Source organism: Melospiza melodia, chromosome 1 (assembly GCF_035770615.1).
Source record: "Melospiza melodia melodia isolate bMelMel2 chromosome 1, bMelMel2.pri, whole genome shotgun sequence".
Taxonomy (NCBI): Eukaryota; Metazoa; Chordata; class Aves; order Passeriformes; family Passerellidae; genus Melospiza; species Melospiza melodia.
Window position 1 is genome coordinate 148,822,535 of NC_086194.1, and position 20,991 is coordinate 148,843,525.

Sequence of the window (20,991 nt, forward strand, 5' to 3'; positions counted from 1 at the left end):
TTGGTTACTTAAACAGAAAATATTATATTCTACTTTTCATTTATAATAAAGAATAAAAATAAGTTAATACTGTAATAGCTTCAGTATATACCAGGAGTTACTCTTTTTTTAAAACCCTGTACTATAAGTACCTTGCTTCACACTAACTGTTTTTCACATGGTGCTCTGGTTAGGATTATTCTCCCTTGTATTGTATTACTTGCATTATTAATGTATAGTATTCATATATATACATCTCTGAGGAGTTTATGCACAATGAATTAATAATTTTTCATCTGCTGTGGTGCTAAAGAGACTATGGGATAAACCCATAAATATTTCATATCACTTAATATTTTTCAACATACATACACTTATTCTGAAATAATACAAGTCCTCCATAAATACTGAGAGGAAGGCTCAGTAATCCAACCCTCTTCATAGTCCAACTCAGTAACAAGATAAAAACCACTATTATTCATTTGTATAAATTGTTATTAACCAGTCTAAGGCTTGATTTGCTATCCTTTTTTATTACAGTCATTACAAGCTGCTATTTAGCTATATCAGTTTGAATTCTATGACTGCAAGTACATCAGCCAAGAAAAGGATATGACTACTCCAGAGCAGTCACTGCAGAAGGGGGAAATGTTGCAGTTAGGGCAAAACCAAGCCTTACAAATAGCCAGGAAGCCACTGCATGCTGGTAGCAGTGCAGTGTCTCTAGCTGCAGCTTACTGAGGAGCCTCTCCTCATGAGGACTTTGCCCGAGACAGGACAAACCAGGACATTTAAAGAAAACAGTGACCCTGCCTGAACTTAAGGGAATCAGAGAGGATAATGCCCAGCTGCACACCTACCCAGGCAATACACCTTTAGGCATGAATATACCCTAGCTCAGGTAGATATAAAGAGGAGAAGGTGCATTTTCTGTGGAAACAATCTCACTTAATTTCAGCGACAGGGTTTTCTTCTGCTATCATAGCTCCTCATCTTCAACATTTCAGTCTCCTAAAGAAAGGTCTTGATGTAATTCTCAAGACTTTTAACCCATAAAGAAGAGGCTAATTTAGCTCTCTGCCATTCCTAATACCTCACTAAGTGAGATTACACTAAGACACACCAACTCAGTTATTGATGGCAGTGTACTTCTTCCTTCACTGCTTCAGATCTTGCAACTCCTGTAGCCACTAACCATTTGAATGGATATTAAAAATGGGATATTTGTCCTCCATTACCCCATCATTAGCCCTGCTACAGACTTTAAAGGTTTCTGGTACTAATAGTTAAAGGGCCCTGTGGCTAATCATCTCAGCGTGAATTTTAGATATTGTTCCTACATTCTTACAAGGCAGGGGCTTTGAGAGTATTTTTTCTACACTGAGAATTATCTGGACTTCTAGCTATCTACATCCAGCTACAGATGAAAAGCAGAAAGCTTGTACCAACAGTACACCTTTAATGACCTCTGAAGTGCAAGTCAACTTAAATGTTCTTTGACACTAAACCCACAGGTTTCCTTGGGAGTCCTGAAGCAAAAGACAGACTTGGCTAGTCCCACATCTCAAGCGGAATAGCACTGAAGACAATCTTCATTTATTTTTTGTGGAAAATTATGCTTGCTTAAGGAGAATGAAATATATTTGTGATACAGATACTATCAAAAACTGTGACTGATGAATGTGAAATAATCTAGATATAGGCACCAAGAATACAATCAGAATTATGTGTTCATATGCAAGCTAAATATATTTGTTTCAGACTGACTTTTTACAAGAAAACTTCAGTCAAAATATTTAGAGAATTACTTAAGCAGAAACTGAAATAATCTGACACCACTTCATTGAGATGCTTTAACAACTGCAGTTTGGATCAGGAGCTCAAGATTTGCACTGACTTGTACCTTCTACTTTTCCCTTGATGTTCTGAAATAAAAAATTGGAAAAACTTGAACTTAATGGGCATATTTTCCCTGTAATGCTCTTTAATTTGCCTTGTTACAGGAAGAGCCAGGAGTCAGAATTAAGACCAGAAAGCTCTCTCTCCCCTGCATTCACACTGCTAGCACTCCAATACACAGCACAGGTACTTGTAACCCAAGCAGTCGTTTGACTAGGATGCAAGGAGAAGAAGGGAAAAAACTGCGAGAGAATGGTCAAAGAAGCCCATAGAGGGGAGAATGGGATTGCATTCTTATGGGATTAGAAGAAGGAAGAAGGGACAAATAAAAAGCTGCTTTATAATTACAGTGAAAGTAAAATAGACAGGATAATTCTTGGTGAAACACGGGAAGAATGAACCACTAATGTCAGGGACCAGAGATTAAAAGGGGAAAAATAGAATGAATGAGAGAAATGTTATGAGGTGACAAAATAACTAGCCATGCTAACTGGCACAAAATATGTTGAAAGAGAGACTGGGATGAACAAGAATCTAGCAAGATTTTTTTACAAACACACACACTTGTATAATTTTAGAACATCTAAGAAACTTCAACAAAGCAATCCTGATCTAAATGAAGGAAAGGGAAAGCTAAACTAACAACACATAAAATATGCTATATAAAATATCATGCTAGCTGATGCTAATGTTGAGACTAACACCTGAACAAAACCTTCTTGAATGGGATTTTGTCTGTCTAGGTTACTTATGATGTAGGCACCTAAGATTTGCTTGGAAGTGGTGCAACCTGAATACTTTCCCACTTTGCACTGAAGTCCTGGAGACAAATGAGCCATACACATGCTCATATACTTTCTTTCCCTGGGCTCCTTCAGCAGCCAGACATGCACCTAATGCTTTATTAAGCTTTTGCTGTGACCTACATTCAGGCAAACAGGCATGTAAATTCAGAGCATCCTGATACTGAGGTGCACTGAGATGGTCTGTTATTCACAGAGGGGTGCACCTGCTGCAGACAGGCTGCCAGGTAGGAATAACCGCCACAGAGTGCAGGAAGCAGGAACTCTTCTGCACTCAGAGGATTGAAGGAAACAGAGATGTGGGTCTGACCCCAGCTTCATTCTTTCTGGTTTTTAACCACTAGTGTTCTAATACAAGAGCAATACAGGTCTGGAACCTGCCATGCTAAACTGAAGCATGCTTTGGTAACACCACACACTCCTATTCCCAGCAAAAGTGTGTCTCAGCTTCAGATGAGACTTGGTACTCCAGAGAAGAATGCAATGTGGTATAGCTTGATAATAAAGGCACTATTTTGATACACAGGTTCAACCTCTTCAGTCTAAACAGTATTTAAACAGCAGTATATGTCCTGCTTCTGGAATAAGCTTCCTACACAAACAGTATATAAAAGCTGACTGCTGCTGCTGCATTTTGAGAAATGAGGATGCAGGTATCTCGTACATCTAGCTAGCATTCCTGGTTCACAGAATCACAGAATAATGGGTAAGATTGGTCCTCTGTAGCCTCAGTAGAAGGTGCCTCCCCTGGAGAATCAACTCACCCTCTGGAGCAGCCTTAGTTTCAAATAGATTTAATGGGCTTAGGTGTCTTTTATTTGGGTTAATCACCCACTGCATGTATTGAGGCACATAGATCTTTCCTTCAACTGTACAAGTGAAAGATCTTCCTCAAGGCACCTGTCCTGGGTTGACTATATGATGCTTTTATCCCCAATTGTCTCATTCTGTTTATGTTGAATAATAAGTTTTGCACCTTTATTTGAAGTTAGTATAAGTTATAGAAATTAAGGATATAAATTCAGTTTACTAGATTTCATCTTTTTATATTAGATCTCATCTTCACTAAAATTTTAGAGCACTGACTGAGGTCAGAGTTTAGAAAAGAAGTAATCATGTATAAGAACCCCCTACTCTTATTCCCCTTGATAAGGGAATCAGTTAAGAAATTCTAGAAAATATTATTGTTGCACTTCTTATACTCCTATCTCATGAATGTTTGACTGTTTCCTCAACTATGCAATTCTAATGTAGTTTTATACACAGGACATACAGGCAAAACATATCTTCAGCCATAATTTAGATTTAGAAACAGAGAATATTTGAAGTTTTAAATCCTATGCTACAGTTATGTCTTTGTTATATAAGGGTTACTTCATGAATCTCATGAAAAGAGATAAAACTTGTGCCACTGGGAGAGACCATCTGCCCTACAGCTGATTTTTACCACACAACCTACTCAAACATCTCTGGCTTTTAGAGACAGCTGGCCAGGCATTTTTTTTCCTTCTGTTGCTCATTATAATTTTTCATGTAACCTACACAGATGTTTATTATGCTTATTATTATTTTAAAATTACATACTACTTTTCTTTCTCACATTATTTTGAAACTAAAGATATACCAGTGGGATCTGTTGTTTGAAAAAAAAAAATCTCAGTTTATTTTAAAAAATACTTGCAATAATCTTTTTTTGGACTTAAGCTTATGTAGATGCTGAAACTGCCCTGAGGTGGTGATGTCCGTGGCATAGCTGAGGCCAGTTTTGAATGTTGTTAAACACACCTCTAAAAAATCCTGAGCACTGAGGGTTGCTAAATCAAACTACTATTTCTTTCTGCTTCAGCTGCTGTCTAATATGCTTGAACAATTACAAGAAAAGGCTGTCAAATGGAAAAGCATGTAGGATATAAAGGCCAGGAAATTATAGAAGTATTTATGCTGCCCTAATCTGTGTTTCTTTTTTAAATCTTTTTTTAGTGGTTTCACCTTTTACATATTTTTATACATGATCAAATATATTGATGTTCTGTGTTAAAGCCAAAAGGATGACTGAAATTTTTGAAGTTAGAAAAACCCAGAGGCAACTCTAGCTCAAAAGAATGCTTTGCCAAGTAAACAAGAGATACTGCATAGAAAATACAATTTTAAGAACAGATTTTTCCCTACAGAGATTCATAAAGCATCACTCTGCAAGTTTGAAAATTACTGGTATGGCAAACTGAATCTAAAAGTTCAGGAAATGAAGATGCACTTTTACAAGTAATGTAAAATTAGTAAAAGCTCAGTGGGCATTTGATAGGAAAGAAACTGAATGTCTTTCTTCCCAATGAAATAATGATGATTCTATGAAATCACCCAGTGAGCTAGAAGATGAATGCAATGTCATGGAGGGAAGTGTGGAAGAGGAGCTTTTGCCAGAAAGGATCAGTTTCAGAATAACAAGTAAAGAAGATGCAAGCAAGAATAAAGATATACATTTCCTGTTTGGAGTGATGAAACAAATAAGTATAAACAGAATGTTTGGAGATTTTCATTCTTGTAAGGAGTTCTACAGGCACAGCTATACCTCAGCCCACAATGAAATGTATACTTCCTGACAACCGTAAACAGCAGCTCAGAACTCTGATTTAGTGAATTTGTCATGCCAAAAAAGTAACCAGAGTTCTGCACTGCTGCTGGACTGCTCCTAATACCCTTGTTTGAAGACCACTGGAGAATTCCTGTTCTTTCAGCAGCTTGCATGGTAACTATATCTAACACTAATCTTTTTATACTATCTACTATCACCACTAGAAGTGGGCAGATGGATCACTTTTTGTTTCAGAGTAGGTGCAATGATTTTGCCAAGGTCGTAATTTTGAGTTCTTCAAGAACTCTTGTCAAAACCCTTATGTTTAGCATGGACTGTTACTGGGCTCTGCAAAAAAAACCCTGTTAGACATGTCCACAAGGACTCCACAGGCACTGATTGTTTAGACAAAACTGGGGGTAAGGACAATTCTTACCTACAATATAAAAAATAACGCAAGGGTGAGCAAGTAAGCCTTAAACATTTTCACCTCTTGTTAGATACTTTCTAGCAAATTACTTTTATTTCTTTTCTCAACTACCATAATCATTTGAGCAAAGTATTTTTTTTGTTTCATGAGAGGATATTAGTCTAAGTGGAACAGACAACATTTATGTCTATGTCTTTATTTTGTATAATGGAATTAAAATATGGAACTACTACATGTTATTTCTACATTACAGTATTTCATGAAACATGCATATTTCAGGCAGAGATTTCCTTTTTAACTTGAACAATAACTGTCATATAATTTATAATTTATTTAGCACATATATAAAAAGAAATAAATATTAAAAAAACTACTTATATAATATTTACCTCTATGAACTACTTAACAACTTGTAATTGTACTTCTCTAAATTCATTATCATGAGCAGAATACAGCTTTCTTAATCGTGCTAAAGGAGGTTTTAAATTTTTCATACAAAGCCAGCTTATGTCAATAGCACATAATAAATTAGCTTTAAATCATACAATCAAGGCATTATTTTATAATCTCTTTTTTCTTTAGAAGTTCTTAATTTTTGAATTTATATTTAAGCAGTTGTAAGGAATACTCTTGAGAATACTGCATTGTAAAAAAAGCGTACTTAATCAAATAGGAGTCATATCTGATGTCTTAATTACAGTCTTATTTAGAATTCCTTTATTAAAAAAAATATCTCTTTTCGATTTCATAATGAAATTCAGTCATCTCTTTCTGATCACTCAGATCATCCTTTACATTTTGGTCAATTAATCAAAGAAAAACATTTATAAAACTGCCACACAAAAGATTAACATCACCATAAAGATAGTTTGTAAGAAAATCAGATAATATTCTGGTTAAAAAAAAAAAGAAAAACATGCAGCAAAGCAAGAAAAGCATTGTGAAATATTAGTAAAACCTATTTTTGCATAAATCTATCGTACCTCAGAAGCTTCCTAATGAAAAAAAGGCAAACAACTTGTACCTAAACAGAATATCAAAGCTGAAAAAATTCAGTAAGACAATGGGAGAATTTATTTTTTATTCAAGTAAAGTTTTGGCTATATTGATGTACTTAAAAATACAAGAACCAAGTTCCATAAAAACAAATTTGTTTATTTAAACAAGGTACAAATTTTTTGCCCATCTTCTACTCAAGGAGCTACTATTATGAGGAAAATGCAAAAAAAATATGTGTTAAGTAATGATAATGAATTATTTAAAGAGACATTCATCTTTACATAATAAACTCAAGCACAAAATTACTTATTGCCTAAACAATACACAAATTTTTTTATGTGGTATGCATAGTCATCATCACTATTGAAACCTGTTTAAGTTTAATATTGGGCAACTAGAAAAAACTAGATGTCTCTTTAAATTTAAATTTAATATTTTAATCCCCATGCAGAAATTTACAAGCTGATCACAAGATGACATGAAAGTTGTTAATATGGTTTAAAGCAACACACTCAAAATATGGGAAAACGGACTATAATGTAACGTTTTCCTACTATGCATTTTCCATAACAAACAAAAGAAAAACCCACAACTTTAGTTTCTGTCAGGCAGACGAAGTCTTTACCTGAACCCTAGGAACAAAAGGCGTTGTTCTTCTACTAAGGCTTTGGCTCTGGTAAGCAAAATTAAAGAAAAAGCAATAAAACAAAACCAAAAACGACAACACGCTGGAAACTAAAAGACCAAAAGTAAAAACAAAGACACATAACTATTACTTTAAACACAGCTTTACACCAACAACATATTTATCTAACAAAAAGTATTTTAATAATGCAATGCATAAATTAAATCTGCAAATCTGTTACCAAATCATATCAAAACTCTTTGGTGGAAATTCTTGCCGTAGGGAAGTCAGCATGAATTTTGCCACTGATTCCCCACGAGCAAGGATTTCTCTTTGCAAGTCTATAGACAACATTTACAATAGATTTAGAAATAACATGTAACAGAAACAAAAGGTAGGCAAAGTGTGATTTAAAAGTGGGGTTGGAAACATAAGGTTGATCATCTCTTTCAGGGAGATTGTACATGCATATTCAGAGAGAAACAAGTACAATTCACATACTGACAGCTTTGGTTACTTAGGAAAGTGAGTAAAATAAAAGGTTTCCTCTTTTATGCAACTTTAGGAGTCATGTCTTTGATAAGTCCTCCTAAATACTTAGAAAACAATTAAAGAAAGTTCGTGCTCTCTGATATTAACTTTACATGAGGGAAGGTACAATGTATTTCAATTCTCTAGCAATCACGACAGAAATGACATATGGTATACACACAAAATCCTTGCATGAAATGGGATCTAGAAAATTTAACAAACTGCATTTATAGATGCATTTACAACATATTTTTGTGCTGTAACACTTCAGACCCCAGACAGCCCTGTGGCCTCCAGTAGGTTCATCAAGACTACATTGAGTACAGGCAACACAAGTTCCTGGACTAGCTGCAAATTCCAAGCAACCACTCCCCACCTTCAGCTTAGGGCAACAGCTAATGGAGTGGCACAGAATTAGTACAGAGTATGGGGCATGGACAGGAAAAGGAGCATCTGTTGATACCTCAGAGGGCTGGTGAGGGGGAGAACAGGAGCACGGAGTAGGTCACAACAATCACAGCCATCTGACAGGTTGGAATCTCCTTTACTTATGCTCAGTTTTCCTGATATTATTGTTCTAATTCAAAATGATAGAAAGAAGCTACTACTCAATATTCACTTCCATTAGAAATGTACTCAAAGCATGGAAATAGGCACTGTGCTGATGCTTCTGCCACCCTCCTTGCTTATTTGGCATGCACAGATGATCAAGAAATCTGTTCTATAAAATGTGTGAAATAATCTGTTCTTATACCAAAGAAAGAGGATACATAAGAAAATTTGGCAGTCTGGATCACGGGTTTTGTCTGATGTGCGCCCTGCGTTCTGCAGGGTGCAGCAGCTGCACTGCACCTGCCACTCTGCACAGGCAGGACTGCAGAGCCCAGAGTGAAGGGTGTCAGAATGTGACCTAGTCACAATGAACGTAGACCTTCAGCTTGTTTCAGTTCAATTTTACAAGGGAAAAAAAATTATCACAGGATATTGCAATCCCAAGAGGGACAGAATCTCTCCCACCATGCACCACGGGCTCTCACCTGTCATATTCTGCCTTGGAAATGGAGGAAAATCAACACATTCTGTGCACTACCTAGAACTTTCCAGGTTTTGGTGTTAGAGCAACAGCAATTTAATTTTATAGAGGTACAAAGGGAAGAAAGAAAAGGAAAAAGAACACATGAAAGGGGAGGGGTAGCATGTGTTGTACTTGCTCTCATCCCCTCAATGTGCTGACATAGAGGCCCTTCTTAATGTACCATAAAGGCTTTAAATTATGTTGTATATAGTACAACTATAATTACTATAACTTAATTTTTTATTGCTTTATAAACTGAATATGTATGGAAAATCTATTGAAGTGGTTCTATGGTTCAAGTGTACAGGGATATAGATTAATTTTATAAATGATACCCTTTTTCTGCTAGAACTTCCACCAGCACAAAAATTTAATACTGTGATTTTATACTGGTATTCATTTACATGGTCTTATGTTGTTATTCCCCAAACCTAACTATTGGAAAAGAATTTCAAGTTATACTTTTCATATAGTATCAAAAATGTAGATAAAATTCAGTAGTTAAGCTAAGAGCACCAACATACAAAGAATACTTTTGACTTTTTCAAAATTATATTAAAGGAAAAACAACTCAGTGAAAAAATACAGAAACAGAAATGAGACAAAGCAAATAATAGAAAAACTATAATTGCAATAACAATCAGATACTCCCCTGAAAAACAACATGAATAAAAAGTGCTATAAAATAAAACAAAGATAATATGGATAAATTATATGAGCAAGTTATAACACACAATAGTTTACTGTAGTTGCACATGATTTGTTCAATTACATATGTACTTGGGCAGAATAATTATTAATGTAAAGAGGATTTTCTGTCTATGTGCAATGGTTTACTTTGTGGTCAATCCTATTAGTCAGCTCTAGACTGACACTGTGACCTCCACAAAGAAAACATTTACACAGACCAGTGCCAATACAGAGGAAAACACAGAAGACTGAACAGACAGAGAAAGACATCCCTGAATGCTACAGTGGCATTGCTGCAGCTAAACCAGCCAAAACCATACTGAACATAAAGAAACAGATTCCAAATACCAACTTATATATAAAAATGCTTTAAGGATCTATAGTACTGTTTGAATAAGCCTATACTCCAGTATTCATTCAAATACTTCAGACTTTCATCCAAACCGTTATTTCCATTTCTGCCTACAGCTTTTGTATTTCACAGCCTATGCCAGTAACCACAGCTGCACTAACAGCAATCCCTCAGGATACATGCTACTGTTCAAAGGCACAGAAAATACAGAAAACACTTCCAAAATCTTGCCTTTCATCTGTTCCCTCAGATCCATCACACCTGCTTGAATTCAGCCACCATCAACCAGAATATCACTGACCCACCACTTCCACAAAAAACAACATCCTCATTTACTAATTTACAGCTCGTTTGTTGCCAGGGTTCTGTAGTTATTCTCCTGTCTAGGCACTCCTCACAAAGAGCACATTCACAATTACATTCAGAATTTAGTATTTCCTTTCATTTCTACCTTACTTAGCTATTTTGAATGAATATATGATCCATCAACTGTTCTGTTAGAAAAGAGACGATTAAGACATGGAAAACAAAAACACTGAAGCACATCCATTTTGAGGCATTCAAAATAAAATATTTTTTGTAACTTTAAAATTCAGTTTTACCTCACTACTTCACTTTTGTTAAAGATCCAAAATTAGAAAATCTCATAGTTTATTCTAATTTTTCAAAACATCTCTAACTTTACAAACAGGATTTTTTCACTATCTTTTCTAAAGTTTCAAAACTTCCAAAAATGGTAGAATGATAAACCCAAATATTAAAAAGTGCAAGAAAAACTATTCATCATACTACTTTCAAGAACATAAACACCCAAATCTGATGTCACAACATTTTTAATTTTTCGAAACTATCTTAAAGGATCAGACCAAAAAGAAACTACATTGATTGTTTTGAAAATACTCTTCCTGTAGAATACTTCAATTCTCCTGAAGTCCTCTATTTCTAAAAATGCATATTAGCCTATACATTGCAATTTGCATATATATATATATATATATATATATAGCCTAGACCCCATGTTGCCACCTATGCAGAGCATCCTCAGACACTATGACAGCCATCTTTGCTAGCAAAGCAAAAAGTTTAGTACTTCTCTCCCAAAGTCTTGACCCAACAGCAGCAGGAGCTGGTTTGTGCCCTTAACATGATTAACATGAAATACAGCTCTTTCCATTGTTTCATTAGCTGGGCAGACAAGGCCAGCTTCCAAACTTTCAAACTGCCTATTAATTTTAGATGTCTAAATTGCAACTTTAGAGAGTTACAGAGGATTTCTGACTTCAGTTTCATCCAGCTGGAGCTTTGTGTTCTCAGATAGATATCAGCTGCTCTCTGAGGGAAAGAGATAATATGAAGTAGGGAGTATTGAACATAATTGCAAACAGTAGATAAGGAAGTACCAAAAAAAAAAGGCAAAGATTTTCTAATGTCTTGTAATGTTATTGGGTTTCCTTAGATGGAAAAAACATTTTAGAATAGGCATTTATATATTGAAACATTAAAAAAATAAATAAAAATAGGAATTATGTCTTCTTGAGTTAAACACTGAATTTTTTATGCCATTCTGAGAAATAAAACCTTTGGATTTCTGTTATTCTCAATAAAATAGAATATACCTCAAAATTTCCCAATACTATGATTATATACCTTGAACTTCAGAATCCTATGAAGCTCCTAAATAAAAAGACTTACTGACTTTACTAAAAAAATCCTAATCTTAAACTCATGATTTTGATCTGAAACTGAGAAAGTGAGAAAGTCAGTTCTATGTGGTTTCTGTTTAGATAATTATTCCGTCGTGTGTGTGCACTGGTCAACTAAGCAGCTAACTCTGGCTCCTCAATTTCCTGCTGGGACCTAGATGCCACAACTTTTTGACAGCCTAATCTTTTATGAAGTTTAGAAAAAAGGAATTTCTTCCTTGTCTCCCCTATCAACAATTTTTACTGTCTTGTAAAAATAAGGTTTTTAGAAACTTTGTTCAGTGTATTCTGACAGTTCACGTTCCCTTGTCATTGTGCTTTTGCAAAGCACTTTGAATTCTGCAATCAAGATTTTTAGTTTTCCATTTATCCAAACGATTGAATCTTTTAAAGTAGTTAAGTACAACAACTACAGAAAATTATGTATTGTAAATGTTTTTTCTGATGAGCAAACAAGTAATGTCTCATGCACCGCAAGATGGAACCAACAAGGCCACTGAAGAGACAAAAATATTCTCTGTCTCCTCTATCCATACCATAAAACATTTCTGTGAGACCTAGAAACAGTCTGCTTGGATTTTATGCATATTTTTATGGTACACTCAACATATACAACTTGGAAGTAACATGAATGTGACATTTCCAAACTTCTTAAACACCAGTTTTGCACTGCTTCCCTTCCATTTGCCTTTCCTTTTCGATATGTCGGACTTCACCTGAGCACTTTTAAAAAATCACACTTTGGAATTTTAAATAACATGGAAAGATGCACAAAACCCAACTTTTTCAGTTTATTACAAAAAAAGTATCCTTTAAAAGAAAATATTCACGTAATGAACTTTCTTCTCAGTGAGAGTGAAGAACAAAACTGAGTAACATCAGTACAAAGAATACAACATGACTAAAATATCAGAGGGATATCTGGGGAAGTTATATATGAAAGTTAGTGCATAAGAAATAACGAGTTGTAACATCCAGGCACACAGGTAATAAAATCTACCAACTCTACACACAAGTATGACAGTTTAAAAATGTTTACTCTCAACAGCACAAACATAACTGGAGGCCAAGATAAGACCTTTAGGAAAATTTGACTCTACATGTCTAGCTTACCAGATACATATACATGTATATATCAAATTTTCAAAAGCTAATAAAAGGAATATGATTATGAAATTCTGTTCCTGCCTAGACTTGGATGTATAGCATTAAACAAAAAAGTGTGGCTAGTTTAACAAGAAATTTCTGTAGCTAGCACTACAGTAAGAGTTGTATATGCTGCAAAAAGTACAACATTAAAATCAATGAAATGTTTACATACTGAAAGTTGTCCAGACAAGAACTGTGGAACATCCCTTAACATGCCAGGACTCATAGGAGAAGTCACTGAAATAGAAGGTCGGTCCATTTTTTGAGATTCAAATGAACTAGAACCTGTAATTATAAACAAAAATATTTTATACATAGTAGAGGTTATGCATATATTTCAACATTCTTTAAACAGAAATGGTAGAAATATAACCAAACATGCAGTAGCATTGTGAAAAATATCCATTTTTAAAATCAATTTAAAATTACCAAATGATGATACTCAATCTTTTGGTGATCAGATGCAATCAGGAGCTTTTATTTATAGAATGGAATATAGATTATTCAGATATTTGTGACTGTAATTATGTCAGTAAGTTGACAGTCCAAAAATAAACACTTCACTGTGGTCAAATGAATTCAGTTTTCTGAGTTATTATCTCATACAATCAACTAATTTTTAATTAGATTTTTACAAAAATATCAAGACATACGCAATGGTTTTGTACATTTTGTTTCAAATCTACAAGGTCTGAAAATGGTCAGAGGACAAATTTTGACAAAACATAGAGGAAAAGTGAAGTATTTTTGTAAATACAAAAGACAATCCACATCTCACAAAACATAAAATTAATTTTAAGAACTGGGCAATGAGTAAAAAGTCATTGAAGGAGTTTGCCATATTATTATAATCAAGCTTATGCCATTTCATTTATTCATGGCTTCTATTATAATAGCGTTCTGAAACAATGATAAAAAATAACTCCAGGCTGAAATCCATCTTATCAGATCCAAGCCAGAGAACAAGTTATTCTTCCCTACATGAAATATGGGTTTAGTCAATTTAAGTACCAGTTCAAAGTAACTATCACTCAGGCTGTAAACAAAAAACATTTCTTTCCCATTTTTAGTTTATAAGATACTATTGAAATGCAAAGCAAGAGAAGAGGAATTAAAAATTGCTATTAATGTTTTTTTATATTATTTAGAATTATATTTTCTTCAATCAAAACTCATCTTAGCTTATAACCAATGTTGAACCTAAATCACAATATTCTGTTTTGATAGCTTATTATTAAACAAAGGTAGATAGATAATACAGTAAGATGACATATGGAGACAAATATAGACAAAAAGACGAGACCTATACTGACTGCAGAGGACATTTTTCATTCTATTTGTGCTTACATAAAAGAGAGAGAAGATTTTCCTACCCCACAATTGAAACTTACTGGACTCCAGCTGTGCATGTGTGCTGTCAGGTATTCTGGGAATGTCCCTGAAATCAGGAAAATTAAGACAGGCTGATCCTTCATCTAACAACATATTTAAATTTCAGTTAAACTATAACACTTCCCAATCCATCATGGAATGCCTCAGGAATGGTGCATGATCTGCTGGCTTTCTTCAGCTACTGGGATAATTATCTATTATCCAGTATAAATAATTTCAGTGTCAACTTAAATCCTACAGAAAAGATTTGGTGGAAGTAGGAAACAGGCTGCACAGTCATAAATAAAATAATTCAGTAAATAAAAGAACAGTCTCAGAGTTAATTGTAGACTAAAACTGTGAGTAGTAGCTTGACAATGACATTATACATTAATTAAATTTACTGGACCCTCACCAAAAGATATTCGGCTGCCAATCATGGCTATCCCAGCACATTCTTTACTGAACTTGAACCACAAATTCAATCTATCTTACCTTTTCCATAACCAAATAAAATGTATAAATTCATCTGGCAAAATTGCATTCGTTCATATACAAGACATGTTGAAGCACGTGTACTAAATTGTGTGCAGAGCCACATCATTTTAAATCACTCAATCACATCCCCCCAAGCAAAGGAACATATTATTCCTCTGGGGGGGCAAACATTACTGCATGCTAATAAAAACTATCAATATGCTAATAAACAGTTTCAGAGCTATTTGAGCAAAACCGAGCAAGATGAAGAGCTTCAGTTCTGAGTCACAGCAAAACCAATATTTACAATTCTGTTGTGTGTTTCAGTGCAGTTGGTTTCTCCAAGGCCACAGCCAGTCCTGAGGGGTGGCCATGGCGAGGAGAGGCTGTGGCTGCACCATGCTGGGCCCAGCTGGCTCCTTGGGTGCCTCTGTGATAACATATTTAATAAAGGACAAAACAGCTGTGCAGCAGCTGTGAGAGAAAACAATGAGGAAAAAAAGGCCATGAGAGAAAAGTCATTGCAGACACCAAGGTCAGGGAAGAAGTGGAGGGGGAGGACTGGCTGCAAGTCCCTTTCCCCATGCCATGGACTGCTTCGTGGAGGAGGCAGAAAAACCAGGGGGAAATGAGTGAATTTGAGCCTGGGAAAAAGAGAGGTAGGGGTAAGGGGGCTTCAGTTTTGGTTTTATTTCTCACTATTATTTTATTTTATTAATTCCTAAAAAATTAATCTTCCTCAAGTTTGTTTTGCCCACAATGGTAACTACTGAGTGGCTCATGAACTTTTTCATCTTATTTCCTCCCCAAGTCCTGCTGAGGAGAGAAATGGAGAGAAGAAGTCTTTGGTGCTCAGCCAAGGTCAACCCACCACAAAGGTAAATGAAAAGGAAGGGGAAATGAAAAAAGTTCCAGTGATATCTACTGTTTCATACAATGAAAGAGTCAGTATGATACATAAATAACTTATATATTTTCTTTAATATCTATTTGCTTTAGAAAAAATTTTCCAGAATACCTTCAGTATATCTTTTCCAAATATTTTTCAAGACTCACTAGAAAGACGGCTTTACTAAGTAGACGAGGAATCTTTCCAAGTGAGTTGATGCACAGTATCCAATGATTGAAATAAACCAGAAGGCATGAAACTGCTCTAAGTGCCCAGTACAGACAAGAAAAAAAAATCTCTGTTGTTAGTACCCAAAATTTGTGAGAAACTCACAAGCAGTGTTGAAGAAGCAAATATTTAAGTTTGTATATAAGGAGAATTTATAACAGGATCCAATACTTGCCTAGTAATTGACTCAGAGTTACACTCTCAAGCTTAACTCATAAATACAAAAAAACTTCTACCATATGAGTCTGACAAGAAAACCTTGGGAAAAAAAGATACATATATATTACATAAATCATTCTGAACAGAATGAATAGGAGTTTTCTATAGATAGCTGAAAAAATAAACTTGAGAGCTTTGAATATTATCATTTACACTCCTAAAGCATACAGATCCCCATAATTCATGGTAGTGTGAATGGTTTTTCTTATAAGGAACTCTCATAGAGATAAACAGACGGAGGAGAAGTAAAATTAGTTTCATAAAGACTCTTTGCATAGTAAGTCATGTTCCACTGCAAGCAGGTTGTATAGAGTAATTATTAAAACACAGTGCATTATTTCTTCCAAATCCAAAACTGAAGAAACCATGAAAATAACATGTTCCTGTGCATAAGGGACAGCCAGCTCACAATGATTAGCAATTTCGCCATCAATTTTATTCTAAGATTTAAAAAGTGATAAATTGCATGATTAACTGGCATTTTTTGTTTTGTTGGGATTTTCTCAGAATGGCTTTCAATTTTATCTGCCTTGTCAGCTTAGCTTGTCATCTTCAGTTTTCATAAAACTCATCCCGTAATAAAGAGAAAAACAAATAACTGTCTTTACTTGAATTGGGTTTTGTTCTCAGAATATCAGGATGTGAACAGGTTCTCAGCTAAGTTAATTTCTGGTAACTGAAGATTTCTTGCACTATTTAAAGTGTTGCCATGAAACCATCAAGAAATTCTCCTTATAAATAATAGGATTTATCTCAATCCAAAAGCAAAACCCTTCAACTGGGCATTGATAATTCTAATGAAATAAATTTCACTTCTGATATCTAGGAAATAAGAACTTTTTAATATTGTGCATACACTGAAACTTTACTTCCCAGAGCAGAAGACACTCTTATGAAGTTATGGTTCCTTGGACAAACATAACTTATTAATTTTTGTTGTGCATTTGATTCTGAACATAAATCTTCTAAACTGAAAAGAGTAATAGTCTTTCTAGTTCACCAGCTCTAACCTCATGAAAAACATTTCTGACATTATGCTGTTAATATCAAACTCCTAAGAGTTACACACACCTAACCAAAATCTAAAACCTAGCAATTTGTAGGAAGTATTCATCACTGAGACTCTTTTACATATACTGCAAACTGACACTGGGAATCAAATACACTGATCATTTATCACTGATCTAGCTCAGTTCTTCAGACTATGAGGTAAGTGGTTATGCAGAAAAAGGCATCTTGAGAGCCAACAACACTTGGTTTAAGGAATTACAGATGAGCTGCTCAAGTGACAGCAACATAATGGAGGGCATGATGATAAGGAAGCTGAAAAAGAGGCAGCAAATATAAAAGCACAAGAAATAATACAGGAGATTTTACACAATGAAAAGAATGCAGAAGGATTTTTAAAAATAGGTTTTTTCAAGATGTGAGTTGTTCTGAGAAACTTTTGCTCTAAACTTCTATTAGAGAGATACTATGGAAGATTTGTGCATGAAATTAATTTGAGACCTCCTTTTCTGAGACAAGTAATGTAGTCTGTCCCTTAGCATTACTATTATACCCACACCTCCCAAGTTGTGCAAAGACATGACAGACGATACAGTCATTACCCTAAAGGGGTTGCAATTCCATATGTATGCAGGACATAACCTCTCATCTCAGTGACAACATAAAGCTAGCTTTTGTTATTATCAAGTTTGTTTAAAATTGGCATACCAAATTAAATTCCTACACCTTAAGTTCCTGATGTGTCCAACCCAATAAGTTCCTATTGTAGCTGAAACTCTAACAGTGTCATCCTCACAGAAATGCCATTGTCAGATTATATAGTTCTAGATTTTTTAGTACTTCCTAATTTTTAGTCATGTTTTCTTATATTAAGTTAATGTGCGTCTTATACAAAATAAAGGGATACATATATTTATTTAAATGTGATTATAAAATCCTAAAACAGGCCAGGTTGGAAGTGATCTTGAAAGATCACCTGGTCCAACCTAAAATGGAAAAGGGAATCTAGATGATATTACCTATCACCCCGTCCAGTTCTGTGTCCCATATATCACAAAAAATTCTGGGGGAAAAAAAGAAAATTCTTAATAACTGTAAATATCTTCAAAATCAGTGATAATCATTCCCCTCTTCACAACCCTGATGTGACCACACATGGAACTTCCAATGGAGAATTAAAAACGTGATACATCTGCCTTTAGGGTCTAGGAATTTGGAAGAAAAAGAACAGTTGAAGAAGAGGAAGTACAGTCCAATACAACAAAGCAGCTACTGCTATGCAAGAAAAAAAAAAGTTTAGACATTGAGAGGTAGGTTTGAAGCTTAATAAGAATGGGCAATGTACAGCACTAAAGAAAAAGTCCTATACAATTTTAATTATTCATTTAAGTATGTTCTGTATTGCATATCAAGCGATAATTTAATAGTTGGATAGATGAAGGTGATGTAAATGTGGATTAAGACTTTCCAAAGCATGTTGATCTTTTCATTAGCATATTATATTTCACACAAAATTCTACATTGCAGATTGTCAATAAATGGAGTTCATAATCAGTTCATAGACTAATTATGATCTCATAATTTTACGTGTGTATTATAAAAAATGGGGATAGAGAAATAAAAATCAACAGTCAAGAATCACAACAACGAGTATAACCACAGTTTCAGAGCCAATATAGGCTGGCTCACCAACTGAAAAGCCAGAGAAGGAAACATATTTTTTAACCATAACAGCAGATGATGCCCGAGACTCTGAGAACACAGGATTTCACACCAGCTCTTTTTACTCACTGGCATGATCTATCATTCTAGCTACATTTTTGGTTTACAGAATTTTGCGGAAGATTTTTCTTTTTACAATGTCAATGAATGTTTGAAATACTCCATCCTAAAAGTGAACAATTTTATAATATATAATATAAAGCACATGAAATTACTTACCCTATTGGTCTTGAAACTACAAGCTCTACTTGTGGCTCAGGTTTGGATTCTAAAATGATATTATACACCTCCTCAAAGGTGGCTCCTTGTAGTATCCTTCCATTCCATTCTAATACTTCATCACCTGTAAGTAATAACACCTTGCTTAGGAAGTTTGCTGTGGACAGCACTTACAACTACTATTTAACCCATTCTACTCTCAGTTTATTGGATTGTGAAACCTGTATTATAGAACAAGTTTGGAGGCCTTCATGAAGGAAAAACCTGAGTATTAAAGGTTTTCTGCAGCTCAGCCTCAAACATGTAAAGTTCTGTGAAACAATAATATAATCAGTAGGACCCCTACTGACTCAGATGGTGCTCTTACTTGCTTTGGCAGCTGTGGCTTACAGAAATCCCAACATGCTCTTTAGAAAATTCATAACTAAAATGTCATATCTCATCAATTTGGTTCAGATAGTTCATATGCTAATATTTCTTGAACATCCAGTGTAGCAATCTATGGTTTGTATGTTGGAACAGAAGCAGCTTCCTAGGTAAGGTGGTTCTGCTCATATTTTTGTCATAGCTTGGTTTGCTCTAAGCAAAATATACACCACAAAATGACTGGGGAGGGCATCAACAGAATATTACTTTGATATAAAACTGAGCAAAAATATTAAAATATTTTTTGAATAGCATGAGAATTCATATTTTATAAAAGCAACCATCTAGTAACAGTGTCAGGTCGAATTCTGCAGTATTTCATCACATCTATTCAATATAATTTCACATGCAATTAAACTTGCTCACTTGTTGCCACCTTCAGAAAAGAAACTCAGCAGTATAGATCTGTAGTAGATACATACCTGGTCTAAGATGCCCCACTGTATCAGCTAAGCTTCCTTTTTTAACTTTGGTGATAAATGCGCAGAGTCGACCTGATTCAGTCATCTTTCCTCCTACTACCTGTTTCAAATAGGAAGTATTTTCACAGTATGAAAATTTCTTTAGATTATTTAAATGTTCTGGCAATAGAAAGAATTCAGCTTTTTCCTTGGGTTTTACATAGTCCAGGTAATACATATACACTTGGAAAAAACACCACACAAGTTTGGCTATGGCAGGTTATTTTTGTAACTATTCTGGCAATTTGTACAATTGAAAAACAATGCAAACAGAGAATCCTAAAGCTTTTAAATTTTAGCAAATACATGTATGGTATCTCATTGTATTGTAAATTACCACCCAAAACAATGTAAGTTATTGGTCATTTAATTGCTCACTTTGCTATTTTTTTAACTGGGAAAAGATATATTAATGTAACTCAACTCAGGATGTTCACAGTAAGCAATGAAATTCCCTTTGGCTTGGCAAGTCAGATGAAAACACTTGTCACACTGAAAGTCCAGACAGGACGTGGCTTTCTCTACAGGGAACTTCAACAGGTTTGACCTTAATATTTATCTTACAATCAGACTTACATGTCAGAATCAGTAATAACTAAATAATCTTTAAATTCTTGAAGTTTCTTAATGGCCTTCATACTGGGATTTAAAATTTGTAATACTAAATCCAGTTTAGTTTACTTTCAATATGTAAATGCTTGAAAATTCAGGTCAGGGATAACTGTTGGAAATCACTCTTTCCAGATGTCTATTGAGATTAAAAAGTAGTTACTCTTGAATCTGAACTATTAATAAATCTCACTGAAGAGTTCATCTTCATAATATGAGATTTGAGAAATTTCAACATAGATGTTTAAACAAAAAGTGCTTCCTAATGGCACTGTTAATCTTTTCTCTTGCATTTTCTGACAAGACAGAAATAAATATTTAAAACTTGATGTTCAACTGGCTTCTCCATTGACTTCAAATAAAATTATTTATTAATTAAATAAAAAATTTAAATCTTTCCAAAATACGTTAACATATGTAATACATAACCACACTGATTCAATCCTTACTCACTGGGTGTGACAATAACATAATCTGTATATCTGAGGTGAAGTAGGAGTCATGCTAAAGGAGAACAGAAAATTTAAACTCCTTTATAATTTCTCACAGCAATGG

The 20,991-nt window shown here is 34.6% G+C and overlaps 1 protein-coding gene across 37 annotated transcripts in view; it reads right to left on the reverse strand.

Annotated features, from left to right (window-relative positions):
• Positions 1-20,991, reverse strand: part of RIMS2 (regulating synaptic membrane exocytosis 2) — a 444,419-nt gene that overhangs the window by 189,509 nt on the left and 233,919 nt on the right. For 24 of the 37 annotated variants that reach the window (XM_063171188.1, XM_063171404.1, XM_063171366.1 and 21 more), the window contains 4 exons: positions 19,789-19,888; positions 18,941-19,064; positions 14,199-14,245; positions 12,980-13,092 (listed from right to left, as the gene is read on the reverse strand). In XM_063171188.1, coding sequence (XP_063027258.1) covers positions 12,980-13,092; positions 14,199-14,245; positions 18,941-19,064; positions 19,789-19,888 — 384 coding nt within the window. Of the gene's footprint in view, positions 1-7,307; positions 7,356-12,979; positions 13,093-14,198; positions 14,246-18,940; positions 19,065-19,788; positions 19,889-20,991 lie in introns of all 37 variants that reach the window. The other 13 variants (XM_063171252.1, XM_063171358.1, XM_063171377.1 and 10 more) reach the window with 1 other exon arrangement.